Raw genomic sequence first — 24643 nt, 5'->3', positions numbered from 1 at the left:
GAACACATGAGTTATGAGGAGAGGCTGAGGGAACTGGGATTGTTTAGTCTGCAGAAGAGAAGAAGGAGGGGGGATTTGATAGCTGCTTTTAACTACCTGAAAGGGGGTTCCAAAGAGGATTGATCTAGACTGTTCTCAGTGGTAGCTGATGACAGAACGAGGAGTAATGGTCTCAAGTTGCAGTGGGGGAGGTTTAGGTTGAATATTAGGAAAAACTTTTTCGCTAGGAGGGTGGTGAAACACTGGAATGCGTTACCTAGGGAGGTGATGGAATCTCCTTCCTTAGATATTTTTAAGGTCAGGCTTGACAAAGCCCTGGCTGGGATGATTTAGTTGGGGATTGGTCCTGCTTTGAGCAGGGGGTTGGACTAGATGACCTCCTGAGGTCCCTTCCAACCCTGATATTCTATGATTCTATGAACTCAGACCTTGGCGTGTTTGCAAATGCTATAATAAAGGGTAGCCAGCTTCCTCCCAGTTGCTGACTCAGATCACGTTTTTATGGGAACCACCCACAAGATCAGAGCTGATTATTAAAGAACAATGGGCTAATTCTTCCCTCCCTTACATGTTTTATCCTGAAGTTAGTGAAGTTACTCCTGATTTGCAAGGATGTGAAAGGAGAATCAGGCTTGCTGGGCTAGATTCATCCCTGCACTAGCACAGGCATAAGCAGTTGAGAAGGAATGTATTCTGGGAATACCGGGAGTTGGTACAACACCATGCACAGGCCAGAGAAGCTCTGTGCGCTGCCCTAACTTGCATCCCTGCTTCAATGGCTCCTGTCAGATACCAGGAACTCAGAACTACCAGGATACAGTCTGCCCCAAATCCACCCTTGCTCTGTACTTATGTCTCTGCTGCCCCCCCTCTTGTGCATGCCAGCCTGTCCTAGAATGCCCCCTCCACTGGAGCGGATGCTGCAGAGGTCACACAGAGCTTGCTCTACGCACAGTATACCAGCCTCCTCACTGGTGATTCACTGTGGGAGGAGGGCTTGTGCCCATCCTATGGCCTATGTTTGCCCTGCAAGCTATTATAAAAAAAGTGTGCCTATGCTTTGAGCTGGAGGTGTAAATTCCAGCTCGAGAAGAGACACCTGCACTAGCTCTCATCAAGCTAGTATGCTAAAAATAGCATAGCCATGGTGGTGCAAGCCATGGGAAAGGCTAGCTGCCCTAAGTATGTATCTATGGTCCAGATGGGATTGTACAGGGGGTGGCTAGTCCTTCCCCCTGCTCGCACCACCAAGGCTACCCTCTATTCAGAACTAACACAGCTATGTCTCCTCAAGCTGGAATTTTCACCTCCAGCTCAAAGTGTAGAAAATACCCAAAGGGGCTACTGAGCACTGATTAATCAGGACTGATGTCACTAATCAACAATACTTACTGATGGGTTACCAACAGCTGAGAGTGTCTCGGTTATCAGTAAAGGCCCAGGCATGGGAGCCAGAAATTCCTGCATTCTGGTCACACTGCTGACACTAACTCCATCTGTGTCCCTAAGCAAGCTCCTTATCTATGTCTCATTTGTAAAATGAGTATAACAACACTTACAAAATTTATATTCCTGGATGTGCATTTGAGGATCAAGGCCCCAGTCCTCTAAAGTGCTATAAACCTCCAAGGTTTTACAAACATATTGATTAGCACCTTATGCCACTGATGTTAGTAGGACTATTTGAGGAGTAAGGTAATACTCAACACAAGTAAGAATATCAGAATGTGGCCACTGTAAAGATCTTAGACCATTTTAATGACAAAGTTATATAAATCTTCAATGCTAAGATATTATATTTGTATAGTATACAGTACTCCCACACCATAACAGTGCTACTGTTAAATCAGGCAGTAACCAGTCAGAGCAAAAATATTCTTAGAACTGTGTAGTTCAAATGTTACTGGTGGAGTAAAACCCTCTTTGATGTATAATCTTGCTGGGCACTTTTTTTCTTGAAGCACAGTTTAGTTTGGTATTCATGTTACAATTAATGGAACAAATCTGTTCCCAGTGTGTTTAATTTTCCCTTTTGGTGCACTGGACATCTATTCTTTTGACAGGTTTAATCCTAATGAGCATGGATTACAAAACTCATTCTCTGAAGACTGGAAGAAAGGACTGAATTATATTTTCAGTTAGGGTCTATGGATCTAGGCCAGTGGCTTTCAATCTTTTTTTCATTTGTGGATCCCTAAAAGGGATTTCAAATGGAGGTTCCGACCCCTTTGGAAATCTTAGACATAGTCTTTGGACCCCCCAGGGTCCACCATTAATTCAGTAATCTGTCTTCAAAGACAAAGTGTAAAATATAGCCAGTAGATTGTAAACAACATGTTAACTAACAATATTATACTGTTCTATTCAGCATCACTCAATAGAAGCAGTGGTACTGGACACTATCATGAAGGGAAGCCCAGTTGTGGTTTATTTCTTTCCTCCTGGCTGATGGGGAACTCACTTGGAGGGTGAGCTCAAGCTGAGTCAGAAAGAGAAAAAATATTAACAGCTCTACTGTTCGCAACTGTATTTTAAAATGTGACAAATGTATGTGGGGGAGGGGAAAGTAGGGTGCTGGTTGCTCTATCCACTACTGCATCCAGCTACAGTAGATAGGCACAGCAGCTAGCTATTTCTGCTCAAATGATCAACAATGACATATCTAGCATTGTTGGCATTTAGATCATCCTCATTATGCTTCAGAGTCAACTCCCAGTTGGAAAAGATGGAGACACTTTACACCTGTGAGAGGTATTGTTACAGGCTATAGGTCTACAAACCCAGGAAGATATCACAGCTTTGATTTCACATTTGAAAGGATCACTTTGCAATCAGAGGTTTACAAGCTTGGTTTAACACAAAGAAATCACACCTGGCCCTACTCCCTGCAAACCCATGTGTGTTGAGGTCAGGATGTTGCACCAGAGCTGAGTTGCACGCCACACAAGATATGCATACTTGCTGCTCAAATCCTGGTCCCCATTGCTGAACATTGGCACATCTCTAATTTTTCTGCCAGGGACTCCTCTGGGCAGGGGCAGGATTTGCCCTTCCATACAGCTTGCATTACTCTAATTTAATGATCAATATGGCATTAGTCTCCTTATCCCTTTGCGTGATCCCATGTGCCATCTCAATCAGGCCTGTTGTCCTCACTAGAAATTTATGTTGTGAGATAACTGGTCAAATGTTTTTGATCTAGTAAAACTCCATCATCCACTTTGTGGGTTATTACAGAAAATGAGAAAAGCTTATGTGAGCAATTTGACTGTGATTTATAACCAAAGGTTTTAAGATCAAAATTGCATAGGCAGTGTACATCAGTTATTAACACTCAAGAGTTTTCACCAAGTATCACTGGTGTGTGCTCCCCCGTGGGATAAAAATACCCATTCTACAGATAATTATGCAATAAGTTTCCCTGCCTCATATAGTCGTGACATTCTCTTTTCATATAGATCAATTTGCATGCCAAAAGTCACTAAATACTTAGAATTCCAGCTAAAGCAGCAACCCAACAGGAACACTTACCATACGCTCACTCCCTCAAATTCAATCTTCCAAGCAAGGCCTTTTGTACTACCCAGCAGCAAGGCCTGAAAAAAGGTAGCTTGGTTTCTGAGGCACACCAGTTCTAAATGCTGCAACAGCCTGGAAATCATGAGACAGCCCCCCTCGTCCCCTCCAAATGGAGCATTTAAGTTAATAAAATATGAAAATTACCGCTAGTCAGTGCATTATTCCTTCTGCTATTTATTTGTATAATAAACTAAACTTGAATAATTCCCAACTTTTCAGTATTGCAGATTTAGATTTTCATTTTAACAAGTTAAAGATGCTCTGGGAAAGCTGGAGGTTTTGACAGCTGAATAGGGGATAACTGGGGCTTTTGGAACCAGGGAGGTGTGCTTTTTCCTCATCCAGGAAACAGTGGACATTCTTGGCATTGATGAGCAGGCTCATCATCTTTCGCGCCTCTCTGGAGCAGGGCAAGGTGACATGACATTTTTATTTCATAGATAGCTAACAATATAAAATCTCAGTCCATAGCGTAGTTACCCCTACAAAGAAGAGGCATACTCAATGTAAGTTAAATTTTATCAACTAGGTGCTAATTGAATTTATCCTTTTAAATGCAGAGAGTTCTAATAGACCTAAAACATTTATAATCCTGTCTGTTCAAGTATGGAGAACATGAATAGCTTGTGAAAACGAGGTCTTACTGTAGGTCAAATCAAATAATTTCTGGCAAATTGAAGGAAAATTACCTTTTGACTGACATATGATTTAATCTTTGACTCCCAACAGTTTCGAAATAATTAAATGTCTGATCATTTATATGTTCAGAATACCCAAATTTTATGTAGCGTGTATATTTTATATATGTATATATAACTCATACAAATAATTCTGTGAGGGAATTTCAGTAGCAAGTCACCACATCATTTAAATCAAAGATTAAAAAAAAGAAACTTAGGCTTCTGGTTTTTGTTTTATTTTAGGGAAAGGGAAACCAAGATACAGTGGAAGAACTCTAACTTGTGCCAGTTCTCATTGCCAGGGAAGTTTTCATTGTCATTTCATTCTTCAAACAAACAAAACCCCAGTTGTTAGGAGGTGTTTTCTCTGGTGGCAACAATATAGTATATTTGAAAACACTGAAAAGTTGCGTGATTGTGACCAGTTGTTCCCTTCTTAAAATTCTTCTAAAACCTCTGCATATTAATAGAGGAATATTATAGGACTTCTGCATTGACAACATGTCTTAAAAGACATATAGAGCGTATCAAATGCACATGAAAACTTCACTGAAATCAATTAAGTTGCACCAGTGTACCTGGGGGTGGAATTTGGCTCACTAGTTGGAAATCAGAGGTAAAATCCTAGCCCCACTGAGAAAATTCTCATTGATTTAAAGGGGGGCAGGATTTCACTCTAGATTTCTATGTTAGTTTTAGCTGATGAGTAATTAGGGTTGTAGTTAATTGATTTCATACTAAAGTACATTTAAGAATAAATGTTTAAAGAAGACTTGCAAACTCTCTTTAAAAACCCGAGCAACTTCAGTAGCTAGATTCTGAATATACTCAAAAATCCAGGCTAAGTGAAATAGCACATTATTAGTTTATTACATGATTTTTGGTCCCTTGCTATACCTGACCACACTGACCACTGACTTTCCCCACTCCAACTGAAGCCCCAGCATGCACTATTTTATGTCACATTGATCATTAAACCTTGCTGCATGATGGAGCCAGCATACACAGGTAAGGAAATGCCGATGCTTTAAGTACGAAATCGTGTTTTTAAAAGAGATCTTCTAGATTTGTAGTTTCAGCTGGATACAGGATTCTTCCATTTCATGTTTTAAATGTGTATGTGCTGTTGAACGCTAACCTCGCTTTGTCTTCAGAGGTTGCTCAATACTTCAGTAGAGAGCAGATGACATATAGGGGTGGCCTATCTTTGAAAAATTAAACCAGGTAAAGTTCATAGAATGTTTTGCATCCATACACAAATGGTATGGCTCTAAAAACAGATTACAAGTGGTCCAATAACCAGTTAGAAAAAGCTACTTTCATCAGGTTTAATAACTATTTAAGGTTTAACCAGTTCTTTATGAACATACTTTATGAACTTGTTTTTTGCTAGTGTCGATGTAGACAAGCTGAAATGGTTCACCTGGTCCTGTCATTACTGTATGACAATGCACTAGAGCAGGCATTCTCAAACTTCATTGCATCAACAATAAAAATTACTACATGACCCCAGGAGGGGGGACTGAAGCCTGAGCCAGCCCAAGCCCCAGGTGGGGGAGGCCAAAACCGAAGCCCAAGGGCTTCAGTCCCAGGCAGGGGCCTGTAATCTGAGTCCCAACAACCAGGGCTAAAACCCTCAGGCTTTGTCCCTGGGCGATGGCGCTCAGGCTTCAGCTTTGGCCCCAGACCCTAGCAAATCTAAGCCAGCCCTGGTGACCCCATTAACATGGGGTCGCGACACACGTTGGGGTCCCGACCCACAGTTTGAGAACCGCTGTACTAGAGGCTTTAAAAAATCTCCCAGAATGCACTGTTACGGCAGACATCCCAGGAATGTTGGGATAGATGTTCAGAGACATTACAAATGAAAAGATTTAAGATGGCATTACTGTGAATGCAAAACTTAAACTCATTCAGCCTGGCTAGCATGGACAATCAACTGTTTGTGCTTATACCAGCACAGTTACAAGCAATTCAATTCTCTAATTAAACAAGTAATACTTAACACATCCCTTATATATTCGTACATAATTTTCTAGAATAGACAGGGTCATACTGTGTATTAGTCCATTCCAAAAACCCTGACTTACCTGAGGAGTCTTTATTTACGGGGAATAGTTTGCAGAATACATTAGACAAGCGCTTGGAATCCATTTGGATGAAAAAGAGGCTAAATAAAAATTAGATCATTTTCAATTCTTCTGAATCAAACTCATTCAGTCCAAACTATCACACATTTTCTGGATGATGTGATTAGACTTCACTTGACATACAGAAAATCATGTACTGTTGTGGGACCTTCTGGTAATGTACAGGGAGAATAATTACAATTATTGCACTCAAGGAGTCTTACTTCAAAAATTAACAAAATCCATCTTTCTATACAGAACTTGTAGACAACTATGTTTTTTTTTTTTACAGCTGTTTGGTATTAAAAGTCCCTCAGTACATATCAGTTTATCTCCTAAATGTGAGATATGAAGAAGAAGAAAAATAATTAGGCAGAAAGCTCAGATTCAGTACTATTAACCTGCTAATAGAAGCATAGCGAACTGGTATGTTTGCTTACACTACATATAGCTAAAGAAGAAAAAAACATGCTAATTATAAAAACATAAAAAAAGTAACAGGACCATGTCTTATGACTTTTTATTTTCATGTTTAACTTCTAAATTATGGTACCATAAAAAAAATTTCTGCAAATATCAGCTGCTGTCTACTGTCAGTTTATATACATGTACAAAATACAAAAACTATATTTATCAATGTAAATGTTGAACATACAGCTACGTCTTGCATCCTTAGCTTTCCACTATTTTTTCATCCTCAGAGAAAACATATATCTTATAAACACATCAAAATGATCACATTTCAACACGTTTGTAGAGTGTAGTAGTAACAAGAGGGATTATTTCACCATTTACATTCTGTTTAGATTTTACTAACACATGAAAATAGTAGAAAACTAATCTCTAAAATGTATATCAACATATTTGGTTTTTCATTTTTTTTTTTTTAACAAGAGCTTTTGCTCGTGGCCTCTTAAGGGAAAAAAAACAGAATTCTTGCAAACTCAGTAGTAATTCCCCTCCTCTATCCCCCAAAATATGTATGCAATTTTTCTGAATTTAAAAATCAAAGTGGCTAACTTTGTCAAAAAATCACTATAAAGTAAATTAAACATTATTTCCTTCCATTTTATAATTCCATTTAATTAAAATAAAAATCCAAAGTGGTCTGCTATTTTCTACAGTCTATACACAAAGCCTATAATGACTTCTGTTCTTTTCCCTCCCAAAGGCGTTCAAAATTAGGCTTCCATCCACTACCTGGTGGGGAAAAAATATATTTGACTAAAATTAATTTGACTGTGGTATCTCCCCAGACTATCTATAACTTCAAGACTCCGTTAAGATTAGCAGGATTATACAGCAAATTTTTAAGTAAGAAAACACTAATGTTAGTTTGCAACAGATTCATCAATCCATATTTGAAAATGATTGTTTGTTAAGAGTCAAGGGTGAAATCCTGGCCTCGCTGAATTCGTTGGGAATTTTGCCATTGATTTCAATGGAACCAGGAATTCACCCAAATCTTTAGTCCTGCATGAAGTAATAGGCTGTGACCTGTCCAGTCACCTCCCCGTAGAGCTCAGCTTTGCTGCACATAGCAGGTGAAAAACTCCTGCCTAGCATCCAGTCCAACCTCCTGCCTGGTATCCAGGCATCCAGTCTTCGGTTCTTTCTGCAATGGAACTGCACAAACCCCACTGAGTCAGGGTCCTCCACACCTGCAGGTGGTGGGGCAGGATTTGCTCTTAAATGATGCTATCTAATTTGACCCAAGTACTTTTAAACTTCCAAAGAATGGGGCAACTGTAAGAATTTTGCTTTCAGTACAATCCAAGGCACAATATATAAGAATCATCTGTAGTTGTTTCCATGCTTTCAGATCATTCGCACACTATTTAGAATTAACTAAGATCCTCGTGACATTTTGAGCTTGTGGAATTCACTTTGAGTTTAGCAGAAAGATTACACCAAAAAATAGGTGAGGAGTTTTACATTAGTAGAAGTAAAGCTCCATCATAAATCATAAATACCGGTGTATCTATCTGCCTCATTCTATTGTTTTGTACCACAGTTATGAAGTGTGCTGGATTCTGCTGCCAATGATCACATTTAAATATGATTCATGTACTCAGATACCTGTTGAGAATTGTATCAAAACCCAGCATTGTTTGTTCATTAAAATAAACAAACACGGAATTGAGAAAGTTCCACTTACAGAAAGGTTTTTGACAAGCTATGGACAGCTATAATTATTATTACACCCTGATTAACACCCAATGCAACCCCAAGTCAATGGGATTGGATAGGGTGCAGTTTAGACCCCAGATTAGTAAATTTAGCACAGGTAGCCAAACAGGACATCCTTTGTTATTATTTACAGTGGCAAGATTTGGGGTATTCAAATTTTATTTTGCTTATGAGAAACTGTTGTCTGGAAGCCGTAGGGGTCTCTCACATGAAGATATAACTAAATCATCATTGCAATAGAAGGAACTTCATGCTGTTTGTCTTCAGACAAATGTGGCCAGATGCAGTATAGGGTGTCTGTAGTTAGAACTTTGCTTAATATAACATGAGTTTAAAATGAATACTTATCCCTTTCACTAGGTAATTTTCAGTACTGGGAACTTCAAAATAACCAACACACATTTGTCTTGTGGCTGCCCAATACAAAGATATGCAGATAGCCAGTCACTCACTGCCTACTGTAACTTCCTATGCGCCAAATGGATGTGAAGCTGCACATTTTTATGGGGTAACTTGGAGTTTATATACTTTCTACAACAAGCACAAACTCTATTAGGGCTGTCCTCAGGCCCAATAATGCCCTACACAAAGACAAGATATGGTGACTCTTTCTCCATCACTCTCTGCATCCTTTCTCCCACCAACCCATCCAGGAAGAGGATAGGAGATTCGCTTTCCACTGCATCATTCTACAGAGGTATAGAGGATTTTTTTTTTAAATTATATAAGTGATATGGTTCACCATGGCCTTATTTGTGAGACATTGTAGCCAGCTTGTCAAGAATGGAATTTTTAAAAAATAGAAATAATTACCCTAGCTCTGGATAGGCTAGCAAGAAGCTTCACTTACTGCATCTATTGCAATGTTCACCCTCAAAGGCTGCAGCATTCTAAAACAGAGTATTCCTAAGTCAAATTCCTGATACTGCAACGAGCTCAATGTGGGAAACACGTAGGGAACAGGAATTTTATCTTCCACAAAATCAGACAGAACTAAGACCATTTAAAGAAACTGAGTCTGAAGAGAGATTTCCACAAAAAACAATTAAACCTTGAAACGGACATCAAGAAATCCAACAAACATATGTGTTCTATAGCCTTGCATGGTACCATCCTGGAGTTGAAATGACAGAATGGCACAACATGTTTCCCTTACATGTGTGTCAAAATCTGGACAGAGATGGAGCTGTGGGGGACAGAACACATGCTTTTACCTTCCACTGGAATGCACTGGACTAGACAAACTTTTTGGAGAGACAGGGTTGAAAAAAATGCTTAAGTGTTTGCTAAAGGAATATTTGTCTAATATTTGGAGATTTACTAGGTCTGGCCTTTGGCATTTTATGACCATGACTCCTGTCACAAAAATCCCACTGATCATCACTAAAATACTCATACTATTAAATATTTCAGCATTTAAAACCAGAATTTCTGCTGCAAAACATGTTGTGCCATTGAGATGGTTAATCATCCAAGCCAGAAGTGACTAGTTATTGTATGGTTCAGTTAAAAATATTTCTAATAAAAACATCAGAAGTGATTTTTGATTGTGATATCTGTAAAGAGTATAATTTCAACATGCAATTTAAGCTGGTAATTTCAAAATGTATCTTTATCTTTTTCAATGCTACATTTTCAGATCAAAAAAGAGTCTATAAAGAGACCTAAAGGTAAATGTCTACTGGCCACAAATTCCCTTACGAATAGCAGATCCTTCAAGGAAGCACTTGTTCCTTCAAGAAGTTTTAGCAGTTGGGGTGATGTGATGGTTAACACACAAACAGAGCCTATTGATAAAGTGGCGATGCTTAACAATCTTGTAACATATTATAAAGGTGCAATTGCCTGCAGTTCATCGGTATGGATGTGGCAGTGAAGTTCTGCTTTACATATTCCAGGGACTAGGCATTTTGTAGGAGTGAGCACAGGGGGTTCTTCTTCTCCTGGGAAAGAAAAAAAAAGGGCATGTTATTTTTTGAACAGTAATCGTTTTATTTGTACAATGGTATGTTGAAAAGAACACAATGAGTTGATATAGTAATGCCTCAGGCCATATCATTATGATCAGAAATAAAGAAATAATGCAAACCTTTCCTCATGGTAGTCTACTCAGAGAAGTTCTCACTGATGAATGGACTAACATTATGTCATGTACAATGAAGGAAGTTAGAGATCTAAGTGAGTTTGAACCTTAGTGCATCAACCCTAATTCAATGGACTGTCTGAGAGGTTTCTCTTGTGAAACAGTATTCTGTCAGGATGAAAAAAGTGTTATCAGATCAAACTACTATGAGATGAAAGTGGACACTACTTTAAAGGAGAAAGGAAAGGTCTGTCCTGAAATATGCACAGACATTTGATAACTGCATGAAGATTTATCATTAGTCTCGACTTATGTGACTTAAAAAAAATCTAAGTATCCAGGACAGAAACCCTTTACAGATTATGTAGTCTCCTTATATGATGATGATAACATTCTTTCCATTCTGTTAGTATCTCTGGAGGATGTTAAACAGAAGCTACAAAAGTTAGACATTTTAAAATCAGCAGGTCCAGATACCTTGCATCTAAGAGTTTTAAAAGAGCCGGAAGAGAAGCTCACTGGATCATTAATGTTGATTTTCAGGAAGTCTTGGAGCACTGGGGAAGTTCTAGAAGACTTCAAGAAAGCTAATGTTGTGCCAATTTTTGAAAAGGGTGAACAGGATAACCTGGGTAGTAACAGGCCTGACATTGATCCTGGACAAGATAATGGAGGGGCTCTTACGGGTCTCGATTAATAAAGGACTAAAGGAGGTTAATGTAATTAATGAAAATTAACATGGGCATGTATTTTGAAAATATGTCCTGTCAAACTAACTTGATATCTTTTTTTTTGACGATGTTACAAGTTTGATTAATAAAGGTAAAAGTGTTGACGTTGGTACCGCACAACATTTTTGATGAAAAAAAACAGAGTGATCTAAAATTAACATATTAAATGGATTAAGAACTGGCTAACTGACAGGTCTCAAAATGTGGCTGTTAACAAGGAATCATCAAGCAGGTCTGTTTCCTGTGAATCCTGCAGAGATGAGTTCTTGGCCCTACCCAAGTTAACATTTTTATCAATAACCTGGAAGAAAACATAAAATTGTCACTGATAAAGTTTGCAGATGACACAAAAATTGATGGAGTCGTAAATAATGAAGATGACAGATCACTGATACACGACAATCTGGATCTCTTGGTAAACTGGGCGTAAGCAAACAATATGCATCTTAATACAGCTAAAAGTAAACGTATACATCTAGGAACAAAAAATGTAGGACATGATTACAAGATGGGGGACTCTATCCTGGGAAGCAATGTCTCTAAAAAAATATTTGGGGGTTTTGGCGGATAATCAGCTGAACATGAGCTCCCAATGTGATGCTGTGGCTGAAAGAGCTAATGAGATCCTGGGATGCATTTCAAGTATGAGTAAAGAGGTTATTTTACCTCTGTTATTTATTACTGCTGTGACTGTTGCTGTGTCCTGTTCTGGTGTCCATAATTCAAGAAGAAGGTTGATAAATTGGAGAGGGTTCAGAGAACAGCCATGAGAATGACGAAAGGATTAGACAATATGCCTTATAATGATAGACTTAAGGAGCTCAATCTATTTAGCTTAACAAACACAATGTTAAGGGATGACTTGATTACAGTCTATAAATACCTGCAAGGTGAACAAATATTTAATAATGGGCTCTTAAATCTAGTGGAGAAAGGTATAACATGATCCCACGGCTGGAACATGAAGCTAGACAAATTCAGATACAAAATAATGTGTACATTTTTAACTGTGAGAGTAAATTAACCACTGGAACAGTTCACCAAGGGTTATAGCGGATTCTCCATCAGTGACAATTTTAAAATCAAGATTGGATCTTCTTCTAAAAGATATGCTCCAGGTATTATTTTGGGGAAATTCTATGGCCTGTGTTACACAGGAGATCAGGCTAGATGATCATAATGGTCCCTTCTGGCCTTAGAATCTATGAACCTAGGTGTTTATTGATTCAAAATGTAGAGGTTGTTGTAACTGCTCCTAAATCCCATACTCAGTACATGATGCTGGCTTACAATGCATATATAAATATCATGGGTATGTGGGACAATTAGGCGAAAGTACAGGTTGCAGTGTATTTAGTAGGCACACAATGCTCAATTCTAGATTTCTCTCTCTTCCAACTTACCCGTGGCCTACTGGACATTGTGGCTTAGAAGAGGGGAGGTGGCTGAGACCCTAGCCATACATGACCAATGTGGGTTGGGAGAAGTAATTGAAAAAAGTAGCAAGGGTTATTTGGGGTTATATAATTGGGTGAGTATGCCCATTGTTTGTAATACAGCCTTGAAACCTCTTCCGTAAGGTTCACTGCTATCAGCTCACCCATGTTAAAATACAATTTGCCCAATTGATACTAGAGCTTTAAAATGTGTTAGTTAAAACATATTAGCTACGTGACTTCAGAACCAATTATTGGAGAGATTGCCTCTCTCCTCTAGTAATTCCTGGGCAGCAGAGATGCTTCAGCTGACAGCCCCGTGATTCAAACAGGACGGGGACTGCTGGACAGCATTTTCCTAGTGGGCCCCTTAACTCTGAAACTGACATCTCAGCTTGCTCTGACAGCCTGAAGTCTAGCAGCATGCAAGGTTTTTCCAGGCCTTTGAGGAAGGGATGGATTAGCAGTGTTGAGGGAGTTAAAGAGAACTACATGTGTGAATTCTGAATGAATGACCGGGTGAGGTGGTGTTCAAGGCTTACTCAATAAAAATGGTAAATCTGTATGTTCCCCACATTTGGCATTTCAGGTTTTATATGTTTTCTCCAACAGGCCTGCTACTCAACTCTTCCATATCTACTGTCATCTCCACATCCACCTTGTAGCAAACGGTACTTATGACTAAGAGTCTGAACTTTAATACCCACCAAGGTAAATTCAGTTTCTTAAAAGACAAGACTTAAAAGACTCAGCATACATTGAACAAACAGTGAATCATTCAAGCTTATGACCCTCTAAATAGAATGTTTGCCTGTTCATTTTGCTTAGGGAAGAGCTGAAAGTCAGTAGATCACACTAATTACAATAAATACAATGCTGAATACTGTTTTTCCCCAGTTCTTAAACCACATTCAATACATCATGGTCAATAAGACAACAGCAGCAGATAGCATTTATGTAGCATATGTTATAAAAAGCCTAACATCTTGTGTGGGTTTGAGCTTTTAGTTAACTGCAGTACAGTAATGACTCTGGATCAGCTCAGGGAAGACACCATTTTATATTCTATTAGAGCTACATGCAAACTAAAAATTTTTAAAAAGTTTCAGTAAGCTTACAGAATGGTCAAAATTTAAAACTTTGATGAATATTTTTTACCACCAACTAAAAAAATTAAAAAGTTTTCCTTTTTTGACTAGCTCTATATTTTAACTAGCTTTCTCTCCAGCTTCTCATATGGTCCCTTATTCCATGATATCTTATGTACTCAATGTTCAGTTTTATGTTGCTAAAGGTATTACAGCAACATGTGAATATTTTGTATTAATGCAATTTAGAAAAACTACTGCATCTTACCTAAACCTGAAGATGAAGAGACACTCTCCGTAATGGAAGAGGTTTCAGTTTGGTCTGTCAAAAGTCCATCCATTAAAGGTAGAGATAACTCAGATGAAGGAACAGAAGAATCATAGATTCCTGAATCCCGGGGCATATCTGGAAGATTGGCAGCTTTTACAACATGCAACAATGGCTGAAGAACAGAGCTACCAACTTGAATGTCCTGAGTCTCTGCATCTTCTCCAAGGTTAAAGTGCTGAATTATACAGTGAGAGTCTGAATTTACAGCAGGAATAATATTTACATCTGTTTTCAGGTAGAAATCCCCATCAGTCACCTGTTTACTCACTAAGTCATTTAAAACCAAGCCTGAGTCAAATTTTTCCATCACAGGTTCTTGGTAATGTAAAGGAGGGTGAGGAAAAGGAATGAGTTGTTTCTCAAACCAGTCAGGCTCCTGATCAATGAACTGGTGCATATTGCAAATGGCAACATAAAGGGACCGGCCAGATTTGCTCCTGAAGTAGTTTCTTTTGCTAATATTTACTGGGTACACCTCTGAATCCTGAAGGCTCAGCTCTCTGGAGTGTAAGTGAGAGTAAAGCTGAGGGAGGTTATCCATGAGCTTGTACTTTGTACTTAGATCCACAATGCCAGGAATGTCACCCTCACAGGAGTAGTCAAAGTAGACCGCAATGAACTTGCAGAGGTCATCTGAATTCTGCTTTGCCTGACGCAGCTTCTCTGCAATGATAGATATGGCAAGCAGAAAGAGTTCTCCTTTCTCGGCATCTCTGGTTGCTCCCTTGTGCTTCCAGTTCTTTTTTTCCACAAAGTATTTCATTCCTTTGGAACATACAATGATGATAAATTGGGACTCATTGATTTTTTGAATAAGCCACTCTTTCTGCCCTTCTTTACAATTTTTTAAATCTTCCCAGATATCCAGTGCAACCTGGAAAAGAAGAGAGCATCTGGGTTAACATACAATGCTGGATTTAGCAACTGAACAAAGGCTAGATGTGTTGTAAATGCTCAATGAACCCACTTGTAGCAGTCAATGAGGAAGACTAAGGTTGTCTATGCTGTGAATGGAAACTACTCTTAAAATGTATTACTTATTTCTGTTTGAAAATAGTTTCCATTCACAGCATAGACAACCTTAGTCTTCCTCATCTTTGATTCACATCTGCTCCAAGTGGGTTCATTGAGCTACAAGTGGGTAAACTCTGACTCTTGATCACTTGGGTAAGCACTTACTGACATGAAGAGTCATTCTGAAGTCAATGGAACTACTTGTGTCGTGAAGTGCTCATCAAAGTGAGTAAGGGTTGTACATTTGGCATTGGAACTATAACATTTTCAATGGGTTACAGAAACCTGCAGGCCCTGTGGGCAAGAAGGCTAACTTTCACAACTGTTCTAATGAAAATGTTAGTTATAATGTGTTTTTGCTGCCTAACTATTGTTTAAGGAACAATATACCTACATTCCTGTATTACTTGTATATAGGGCCCTATCAATTTCCCGGCCACGAAAAACATGTCACAGACCGTGAAATAAGCCCTTCCCCGTGAAACCCGATCTCCCCTTGTTCCTAGGAATGCTCCAGTAAAGGGTGCTCCTAGCTCCGCTTGGGCTGGGGAGGGACAGCTGCTCTGGGACAGGGGGAGGGGAGGAAGAGACCAGACCCACCTCTGGGTGCCTCCCCCTGCTGCAGGACACTCTAGGACTGGGCAGCAGCCCTAGAGGTTCCTGCAGCTGGAGGAGACTTGAGGAGTTGGGTCCGATTGTCCTTGTGCTGCTGGGAGCACCCGAGCAGGGGGCTCCTAGCTGCTAGTCAGGGCATGGCTGCGGCAGGACAGGACTTGCTCTTTCCCTGCAGAGCTGCTCTTGGGTATCAATCCCGGCTGTAGATAGTTCTGCACCCCCTCCGTCCCACTCGCTTCCTGTCCCCCTCCCTTTGTAGCTGCCTGGGGAGGGGACATTGTACAGGGAACTGCCCCCCCTTCCACATGCAATTATTAGCTTATTTCAATAAAAATAAAAAGGCGAAGCACTCGACAGAATTTTTTGATTGACACTTTACAGCAGCAAATCACACTCAGGGCTCAACTCACTGATTTGGTATATATAGACATTGGGGAGGTTTTGTAGTGTAGCGATCTCAATTGACTACCCACCAGAAGACATGCGTAATTACTGTAAAATTAGTGTCCAAAATAAATTTTAAAAATCTCAGAAATGATTACTGCAGCGGATTGTGTGAAAGAATTTGGAAACCTAATACTACATGCCGATGGTGACAAACTATTTTGTACAAGCTACAATGTTTCACTGGATCACACACGTCGGGCAACAGTTGAATGCCACTTAGACTCGGAAATCTATCAAAGCAGAAAGAAGGCTGCAGATAGTGAATTGTTGGTAAACAAAAAGTTAAAAAAACAAAAACCAATTTCTTCTCCTTTTCAGAAGATGACAGCGAGCTCTGAGACCAGTCATTTAGCTAGAATGGAACTTGTGGATGCATTTGTAAGTGCTAATATACCACTGGAAAAACTTGATCACCCAAAACTGCGTGAGTTTATTCAACGGAATGTACAAAATGCCGGTTGCTTACTAAGTAAAAATAAGCTACGACAGGCCTACTTTCCAAAGGTTTTTGCTACACATTTTGAGGAGATGAAGTCTCAAATTAACTCATGTGAGTCTTCTGAAATTATTTAGGATGAGCCCACAGATGAGCAAGACAACTGTGTTCTGTTTGATTTTATTTCTGACAAGGCCAAAGATGTACAGACAGGAAACTAACAACAGTGCTCCTGTTGATGGTGGATGTAACCTTGCTTAATGCAATTCCTGCTTTGATAAGAACTGTAGACTGGAAATACCTGCTTACAAAAATATTGCAAAAGAAGCGGACTGTAGTTTGCCTGTGCTGCCGTTTTGGAACTCAATGGAAGGCTGAATTCCCCATCTTGCAAGGCTAGCTCAGCGCTGTCTGACAATTCCAACGAACTCCCTGGATGCAGAGAGAGCAGTTTCTAAACACAGACAAGTGTCTTCAGCACAGAGATAGGAAATGAAGAAAGACACAGTTGCTGGATGCTCCATGCTGACATTCAATTAATGACATTTGAAACCAGAACATTTTTTTCCACTTGTTTTTGTTAACATAAGGCTTTTGTTCTCAAGTCTGAGGCTACCAATTGAGATCACTACCCTACAAAACTGTCTCAGATGCCCATATCTACCAATCAGGGAGTTGAGTGTTATTTGCTGCTGTAAAGTGTCAATCAATAAATCCTGTCGAGTTCACCTGATCTTTTTTATTTTATTGAAACAAGCTAATAATTGCATCTTGAAGGGGGGCGCACCCTGTACAGTGACCCCTCCTCCTGCAGCTGCGGAGCGATGGGGGCAAGAAGTGAGAGAGAGAGAGAGAGAGTGAGAGTGAGTGAGTGTGCGTGCGCGCAGAGCTTTCTGCAGCTGGGAGAAGTACCCAAGAGCAGCCATGCAGAGGAAGAGCAAGCCAGGACTAGCAGCTAGGAGCCCCTGGCTGGGGCGCTCCCAGCAGCAAGGAGGCAATCAGACCGACCTCCACCTCCGGGAACCTCCTGTGGCTGCAGGAAGCTCCGCGGTTGCTGCCTTCAGAATCCAGCTCTGAAGGCAGCACAGAAGTGAGGGTGGCAATCCCATGACCCCCCTATAACAGGTTTGCGACTCCCCCCCACTCCCTTTTTGGGTCATGACTCCTGTGGTTACATCATCTTGAAATTTCAGATTTAAACACCTGAAAACGTAAAATTTACCAATTTTCAAATCCTATGGCCGTTAAATTGACCATTATGGACCTTGAATTTGGTAGGGCCCTACTTATAAAGCACCAAATCTACAAATAACAGTACAAGGCCAAACTATTATGTGTTTGTTGGGTAGTTGCTTCCAAAGCAGGGGGTAAAAACACTGCAGTGTCGGTGCTTGTGAAGAAGAAACAAACCTGGAAAATTTTGGAAGAGTGGCCCCAATTCACTGACCATTTATCTACCTGGTTAAAGAGTAAAATGAACCCACTCTGAACACTCCACTTTATGTGCTACATGCAATTCTTAATTATTGTACACATGTGTGATTAACATGTTGAATCTGCTGTAAATACAGATTCTGTTATCTCCTCGTATGATTCTACTATGCTAGCAACAATGTACAAAACAAATTATATATAATATACAGGAAGCTACTGCACAAGATCATGATCCCAAGAATGCATAAGAACTTTGAAGATATGTGGTGGGTCCGGTATCATTTTACAGCTGGGATTTATGTTGCATTGATAAGTGTGTGTGTGTGTGTCGGGGGGGGGAAGGAGGATGAGGAGAAGAGAGTTGTCAGTGAAAGACCAGGAATTGTGCTTTTACTATTTGTACTTATGAACAAGGCTTTTTAATTTTAGCGTAATTAGGTTAGCATTTTAAACAGCAATAAATGCCATTCCCCTTTGCTTTATTAGACAATAATCCAATTCCGTAGGCCAAAGATACAGACACTTTCATTGTCATCTTCTGAACTTTGTTTTTTTATATTAAACACCACTGCTACATAGTCTATCTTTATCTAGGTCTAGTTGTCCTTTATTTACCAAATATTGAATGACCCCAGAGGTGTTATGCAAAAAGCACTTGGCTTTAACTCCATTCCACATAGCTGTGGTGATGCTGTGCTATCATCACAACTGAAAAAAAGGAATTCAGACAAGCTAAATATACAACATCTTATTCTGTTTTAAGTATGAATAAATTATTAACATAAAAATAAAAAAACAGAAGCACAAAAATGAAAACAAGCAATGATTTTAAATAATGTATTCTGCCAGTAGGGGACACACTTGCTATATGACCGAATACTAATATTTGAATTCATACATAATACTAACTAGACTTTGATTGGATTAAAGTTTAACAAAAGAAAACATAAATGGTTTCTGTAAACTAATAATTATTTTGCCTTTTTAAAAGTGAACTATTCGTTACATTCTCTCTCAGGTTTAGAAAACTGCCAGAGAATTTGAACCTAGTCAGTCAAATTGTCATTTTGATATTTTTCTGATATCATTTTGAATCAAAGACAGACAGTAAAAAAAAAAAAAAAAAAAAAAAAAAAAGACACAGGCCTAGGCCATGTTTTTATATGCCATTAAAAATGCAGTTTGATGTTTTCATATAGCATCAAAAGAATGAAAAATTTACTGAATAAGCCATTGAGGATGATAAAGAATTTCAGGGGTTAATCCAAATTAGCAAGGTTTTATTATGTATAATGTGTGTGTTGCACAAATCCTTCTTCTGGACAAGATTTCTGATTAATTCAAATGTGCATGCATGGGATCACTGCTTCAATACCAAGGCATAAGAGGTGCCTTAGAAATATTAAACTAGATTAGACAGATTATAGAGCTTCTTTGTGGCTGTAATCTACAGAAGATATAAATTCTGATAACTAGACAAGCATAATGTGTGCATATGCTTCTGGTAGTTAATATATAAAGAGCTAAGGATGACTGAATGAGAGCATTAGGACTGACACAAATTATCTACAATATTGTGTCTTATGCATTATTTGGTTTGCTTTTTTCCTCTAAATGGAAAATTTTCACATAGCGTGACAAAGTTCCTCCTCTACCTTGGTGGACTAATATATCTGCCTTCTATTACTCTCCTGCAGCCATCTGGCCCGACCCTGTCACATATCCCTCCCGCCTCTGCTCAACACTATGGGGTTGGGCAACTTGGGACGTCAGGGAGTTTACTCGTGACAAGCCATCTGCATTGCCATGGTGGCTTCCAGCCCAGTGTTCTATGGTGAATTGGAAAGGTTGTAGGGACAGGAAACATCTGGTCACCCTTGTGTTCTTCTCTTTATTTTGCTGCATCCACTGGAGGGGTGCATGGTCGGTCACAACGGTAAACCATCGTCCCAAAAGGTAATAACGTAGTGTTTCCATGGCCCATTTCACAGTGAGGCACTCTCTTTCAACCACGGCATACTTCTGCTCTCTCGGGAGGAGTTTCCTGCTGAGGTAGAGGATTGGGTGTTCTTCATCTCCAACCATCTGCGATAGGACAGCTCCCAATCCTACTTCAGAGGCATTTGTTTGTAAAATGAATTCTTTGTTGAAGTCTGGGGCTATAAGCACAGGGTTCCTGCAGAGGGCTGTCCGTAGATCTATGAATGCTTTCTCTGCAGCATCTGTCCACTTCACCATGTCTGGACCCCGGGCTTTTATCAGATCTGTCAGGGGATTCGCTCTGGTAGCAAAATGGGGAATAAATCGTCAGTAGTACCCCACCGCACCCAGGAATGCCCGGACTTGCTTTTTCCGATTTGGCCAGGGCCAATTTTGGATAGCCTCTAGTTTGTTTAGTTGGGGCTTGACCATGCCCCTTCCTACAATGTAGCCAAGGTATTTAGCCTCGGCTAGCCCTATAGCACTCTTGGCTGGGTTGGCTGTGAGGCCAGCCCGTCTTAGCATGTCCAGAACCACTTCCACCTTTTCTAAGTGGGTTTCCCAGTCGGGGGTGTGAATAATCACATCATCCAGGAATGCCGCTGCATAACTGGTATGGGGCCATAGGAGCTTGTCCATAAGACGCTGGAAGGTGGCAGGTGTCCCATGCAGTCCTAAACGAAGAACAGTATATTGAAACAGACCTGATAGGGCCTTAAAGTTACCTCTGCCCCAGGGTCTGTGATAACGTGGTGATAGGCTTCGGTGGTCCGACCTGGTTTGATTGAAAACACGTCCTGGTATCAGTTGATCATCTCAGTTACCCCCTTCTTCTGGTTTAGCGTCAGATCAGTGGATATCTGATCTGCTCCTGCATGTTATTTCCCTGGATCGGGGTCTCTTGGGCCACTACACACGCTTCTCGTTGGTGCCAAGGCTTTAAGAGGTTAATGTGATAAATTTGTTCTTTTTTCCGGCGTCCTGGCTGCCATACCTTGTAGGTTACTTCCCCCACGGGTTCAACCACCTCATAGGGCCCCTGCCATTGGGCCAAAAGCTTGCTTTCTGCCGTGGGTACCAACACCATTACCCAATCCCCTGGTTGGAACTGTCGGACTTTTGCCTGGCAATTGTAATGGGTTCGCTGGGCCTCCTGCGCCTTTTCCAAATGTTCCTGTACAATAGGGGTGACCCAGGCTATCCGTTCTCGCATCTGCAACACATGGTCAATTATATTTCTCCCCTCATTGGGTTCCTCTTCCCAGATTTCTTTTGTGATATCTAGTATGCCACGGGGGTAGCATCCGTATAATAATTCAAAGGGGGAAAAACCCAGTTGAGGCCTGAGGTACCTCCTGGACTGCAAACATAAGGTAGGGTGGAAGTTGTCCCAATCCTTCCTGTCCCGACTTATCATTTTCCTTACCATTGCCTTGAAGGTTTGGTTAAACCTTTCTACCAGCCCATCGGTCTGCGGATGATAGACTGAAGTTCTCAGGTTATGTACATGGAGCAGCGTACAGAGGTCCTTCATTAGCTTCGACATAAATGGGGTACCTTGGTCTGTTTATATCTTCTTTGGTAGCCCCACTCGGGCAAAGATCCCCACCAACTCTTTAGCTATCGTTTTAGAGGCCGTGTTCTGCAGGGGGACGGCTTCCGGGTAGCGAGTAGCATAATCCAGAATGACAGATATATATTGGTGGCCCCAGGCTGTTTTCTCCAGGGGTCCCACTAGGTCCATGGCTATTCGCTTGAAGGAGACCTCTATGATAGGAAGGGGTACTAAAGGTGCCCTCAAGTGGGACGGGGACTGTGCAGCTGACACTCTGGGCAGGACACACAGTACCTCCGCACGTCTTCATGTACTCCGGGCCAGAAGAATCGTCGCAGGACCCGCACCAGGGTCTTCTCTACCCTCAAATGCCCCCCAAAAAGATGACTATGGGCCAGACTTAATACAGCATTCTGGTGTTTTTGAGGTACTAGGATCTGCTGTACCTTCTGCCCCTTTACTGGTGCAACCTGGTATAAGAGATTCTTCTTCATTATGAAGTAGGGTCCTGGTCCCTGGGTCTTCCCTTCCACGGGGACCCCATCTATTTCGGTCACCTCTTTCCGAATGTTGTAGTACCTTAGGACTTCAGCCTGGTCCCGTCGAATATTTCCTCTCCTGGGACTAATCTGCCCCAGATCTAGGGGGCCAGTCTCTGTTGGTTCTACTGGTTCAGGGGCATTAGGGTATGGGTCAGACTTGGGTGCTTCTCCCTCCTGGGTGGCCTCCTTTTCAGCTGCTCGGGTCCGCCTACCTACGAGAGCAACCCTCTGGCTTTGGGCCAGTATTCGGTTCCCAAGGCCTTAGCTGCCCTTCTTTCCCTTTTCGTCTTTCTACCCTGTCTGGGAGTGGAGAACAAATCTGGGGATATTTCAGAGAAAATTGGGGGTTGACAGTCTACTGTGGATGCCTCACTAACTTCAGGGCTTCCCCCTTTCTCCAATTCCCATACCGGGAGTAAGTCTCCAAAGCCTGGGACGTCCCTCCCTATGAGCACCAGGTATGGGAGTTCAGGGACTGCACCTGCTGCTACCTCAGTAGTGTTCCCCTGAACCTCGATTTTTACTGGGATGGTGGGGTAATAACCAACTGTCCCATGGATGCATGTTATCCCTGTACGCTTAAGCCACAGCAGCTGACTATGCTTCACGAGCTTCCCCGAGACAAGTGTGATAGCACTCCCCGAATCAACTAGAGCCGTGGTCTCTAGCCCATTTAGCTTCACTAGTCTGGTGTACATATGTGGGGTTAGTGAGACCCCCACAAGGTGGATTAGGGAGCATGGGTCTGCCCAGTTCCCCAGGTTACACTGCATAGGCTCCTCGGCATTGCGACACTGTACAGTTATGTGTTCCCACTTCCCACAGGCGTAACATCTGTATGGAGCCCTAGGCATTCCCTGGTCTCTTGGTTTGGACAGTCTAACATCAGGATCCTCTTCCCCCTCAGTGCTCCGACTCTTTGTCTCTTCTGGTGGGCCTTCAGCCCCTCTCTTTTTCCACCTGGGCTCTCCTGGTGGCCCAGTCACCCGAGCTTTCGGTCTTGGTGCTGCTAGTTTTACGCCGGGGTGCTTCTTCCTTAACTGGTCAGGTCAGCTCCCCCACCGTCCTTTGCCTTTCTACCAGTGCAACAACCTCGTTGTAGGTGGAGGGTTCATTCTGGCTTACCCAAGCACGAAGGTCTGGTGGTAGTCCTCTCATGTACCGGTCAATGACCAGAACCTCTAGTATTTCCTCCGGACTCTGGGACTCAGTTTGTAGCCACTTTCATGCGAGATGGATGAGGTCATATAATTGGGACCATGGGGGTTTTGTTTTCCTGGTACTTCCACTCATGATATTGCTGGGCCCTCACTGCGGTCGTTACCTCAGATCTGGCCAGGATCTCTGCTTTCAGCTGGGGGTAGTCTGCCACAGCCTCTTCAGGCAAATCATAGTAGGCCTTCTGGGCCTCCCCACACAGGACTGGCACGAGGATATCAGCCCACTGTTCTTTAGGGCCAAGCCTCCCGCAGGGCTGTCCTCTCAAAGGCCAGGAGGTATGCCTCTACATCATCCTCCCGCGACATTTTCTGCAGCCAATTGTTGGCCTGCATGATCTGCGTCCCATCATGGCCGCGGTTCAGCTCTGTAAAGGCCTTTACCTGGTTTACCAGTTCCCGCAACATAGCCCGGTCTTGACCAGCCTGGTCCATCAGCAGGTGATTACTCTCTTGCTGCAGCCGCACAGCCTCCTGTTGGGTGGCTGCCTGGACACTGGTAGCCTCCTGCTGGGCAGCCGTGGTTTGTATCAGTGCCCACACTACCTCCTCCATTGTGGTGAAAAAAAAAAAAATAGACCCTCTCCCTTCCCCCCTTTTTTCCCCCCAAACACCCTCCTTCTTCCGCCGTGCTGTGTACACCAAATCCCACTCCTGACACCAGTCGTGACAAAGTTCCTCCTCTACCTTGGTGGGTCTTGCGCTTATTGGCGGATTTGCTCGCCTTGCAGCTTCACGGCAGCCGTCAGTTTGACCGTTTTTCTGAACCCACAGTCCTGGTCGACTCCTCCTGTGTCTGACCAGGAGTTGGGAGGTTTGGGGGGAACCCGGGCCCGCCCTCTACTCCGGGTTCCAGCCCAGGGCCCTGTGGAATGCAGCTGTCTAGAGTGCCTCCTGGAACATCTGTGCGACAGCTACAACTCCCTGGGCCACTTCCCCATGGCCTCCTCCCAACACCTTCTTTATTCTCACCATAGGACCTTCCTCCTGGTGTCTGATAATACTTGTACTCCTCAGTCCTCCAACAGTATGCATTCTCACTCTCAGCTCCTAGCCTCTTGCTCCCCGCTCCTCACACGCGCACCACAAACTGAAGTGAGGTCCTTTTTAAACCCAGGTGCCCTGATCAGCCTGCCTTAATTGATTCTAGTAGCTT

At 41.8% G+C, this 24643-nt stretch overlaps 1 protein-coding gene across 1 annotated transcript in view; it reads right to left on the bottom strand.

Moving 5' to 3' along the window:
* Positions 1-6971: 6971 nt before the first annotated feature.
* The window catches only part of IL17RD (interleukin 17 receptor D), a 94682-nt gene continuing 77010 nt past the window's right edge, over positions 6972-24643 (bottom strand). Inside the window, exons 12-13 of the mRNA XM_074957728.1 lie at positions 14185-15121; positions 6972-10521 (exon numbers count right to left, since the gene is read on the bottom strand). Coding sequence (XP_074813829.1) covers positions 10406-10521; positions 14185-15121 — 1053 coding nt within the window. The 3' untranslated portion in view covers positions 6972-10405. The remainder of the gene's footprint in view (positions 10522-14184; positions 15122-24643) is intronic.

The sequence above is a fragment of the Natator depressus genome, chromosome 7 (assembly GCF_965152275.1).
Source record: "Natator depressus isolate rNatDep1 chromosome 7, rNatDep2.hap1, whole genome shotgun sequence".
In the NCBI taxonomy this organism is placed as follows: domain Eukaryota; kingdom Metazoa; phylum Chordata; order Testudines; family Cheloniidae; genus Natator; species Natator depressus.
The sequence above is the reverse complement of the archived record's forward strand: the minus strand, read 5'-3'. Positions and strand labels throughout refer to the sequence as shown.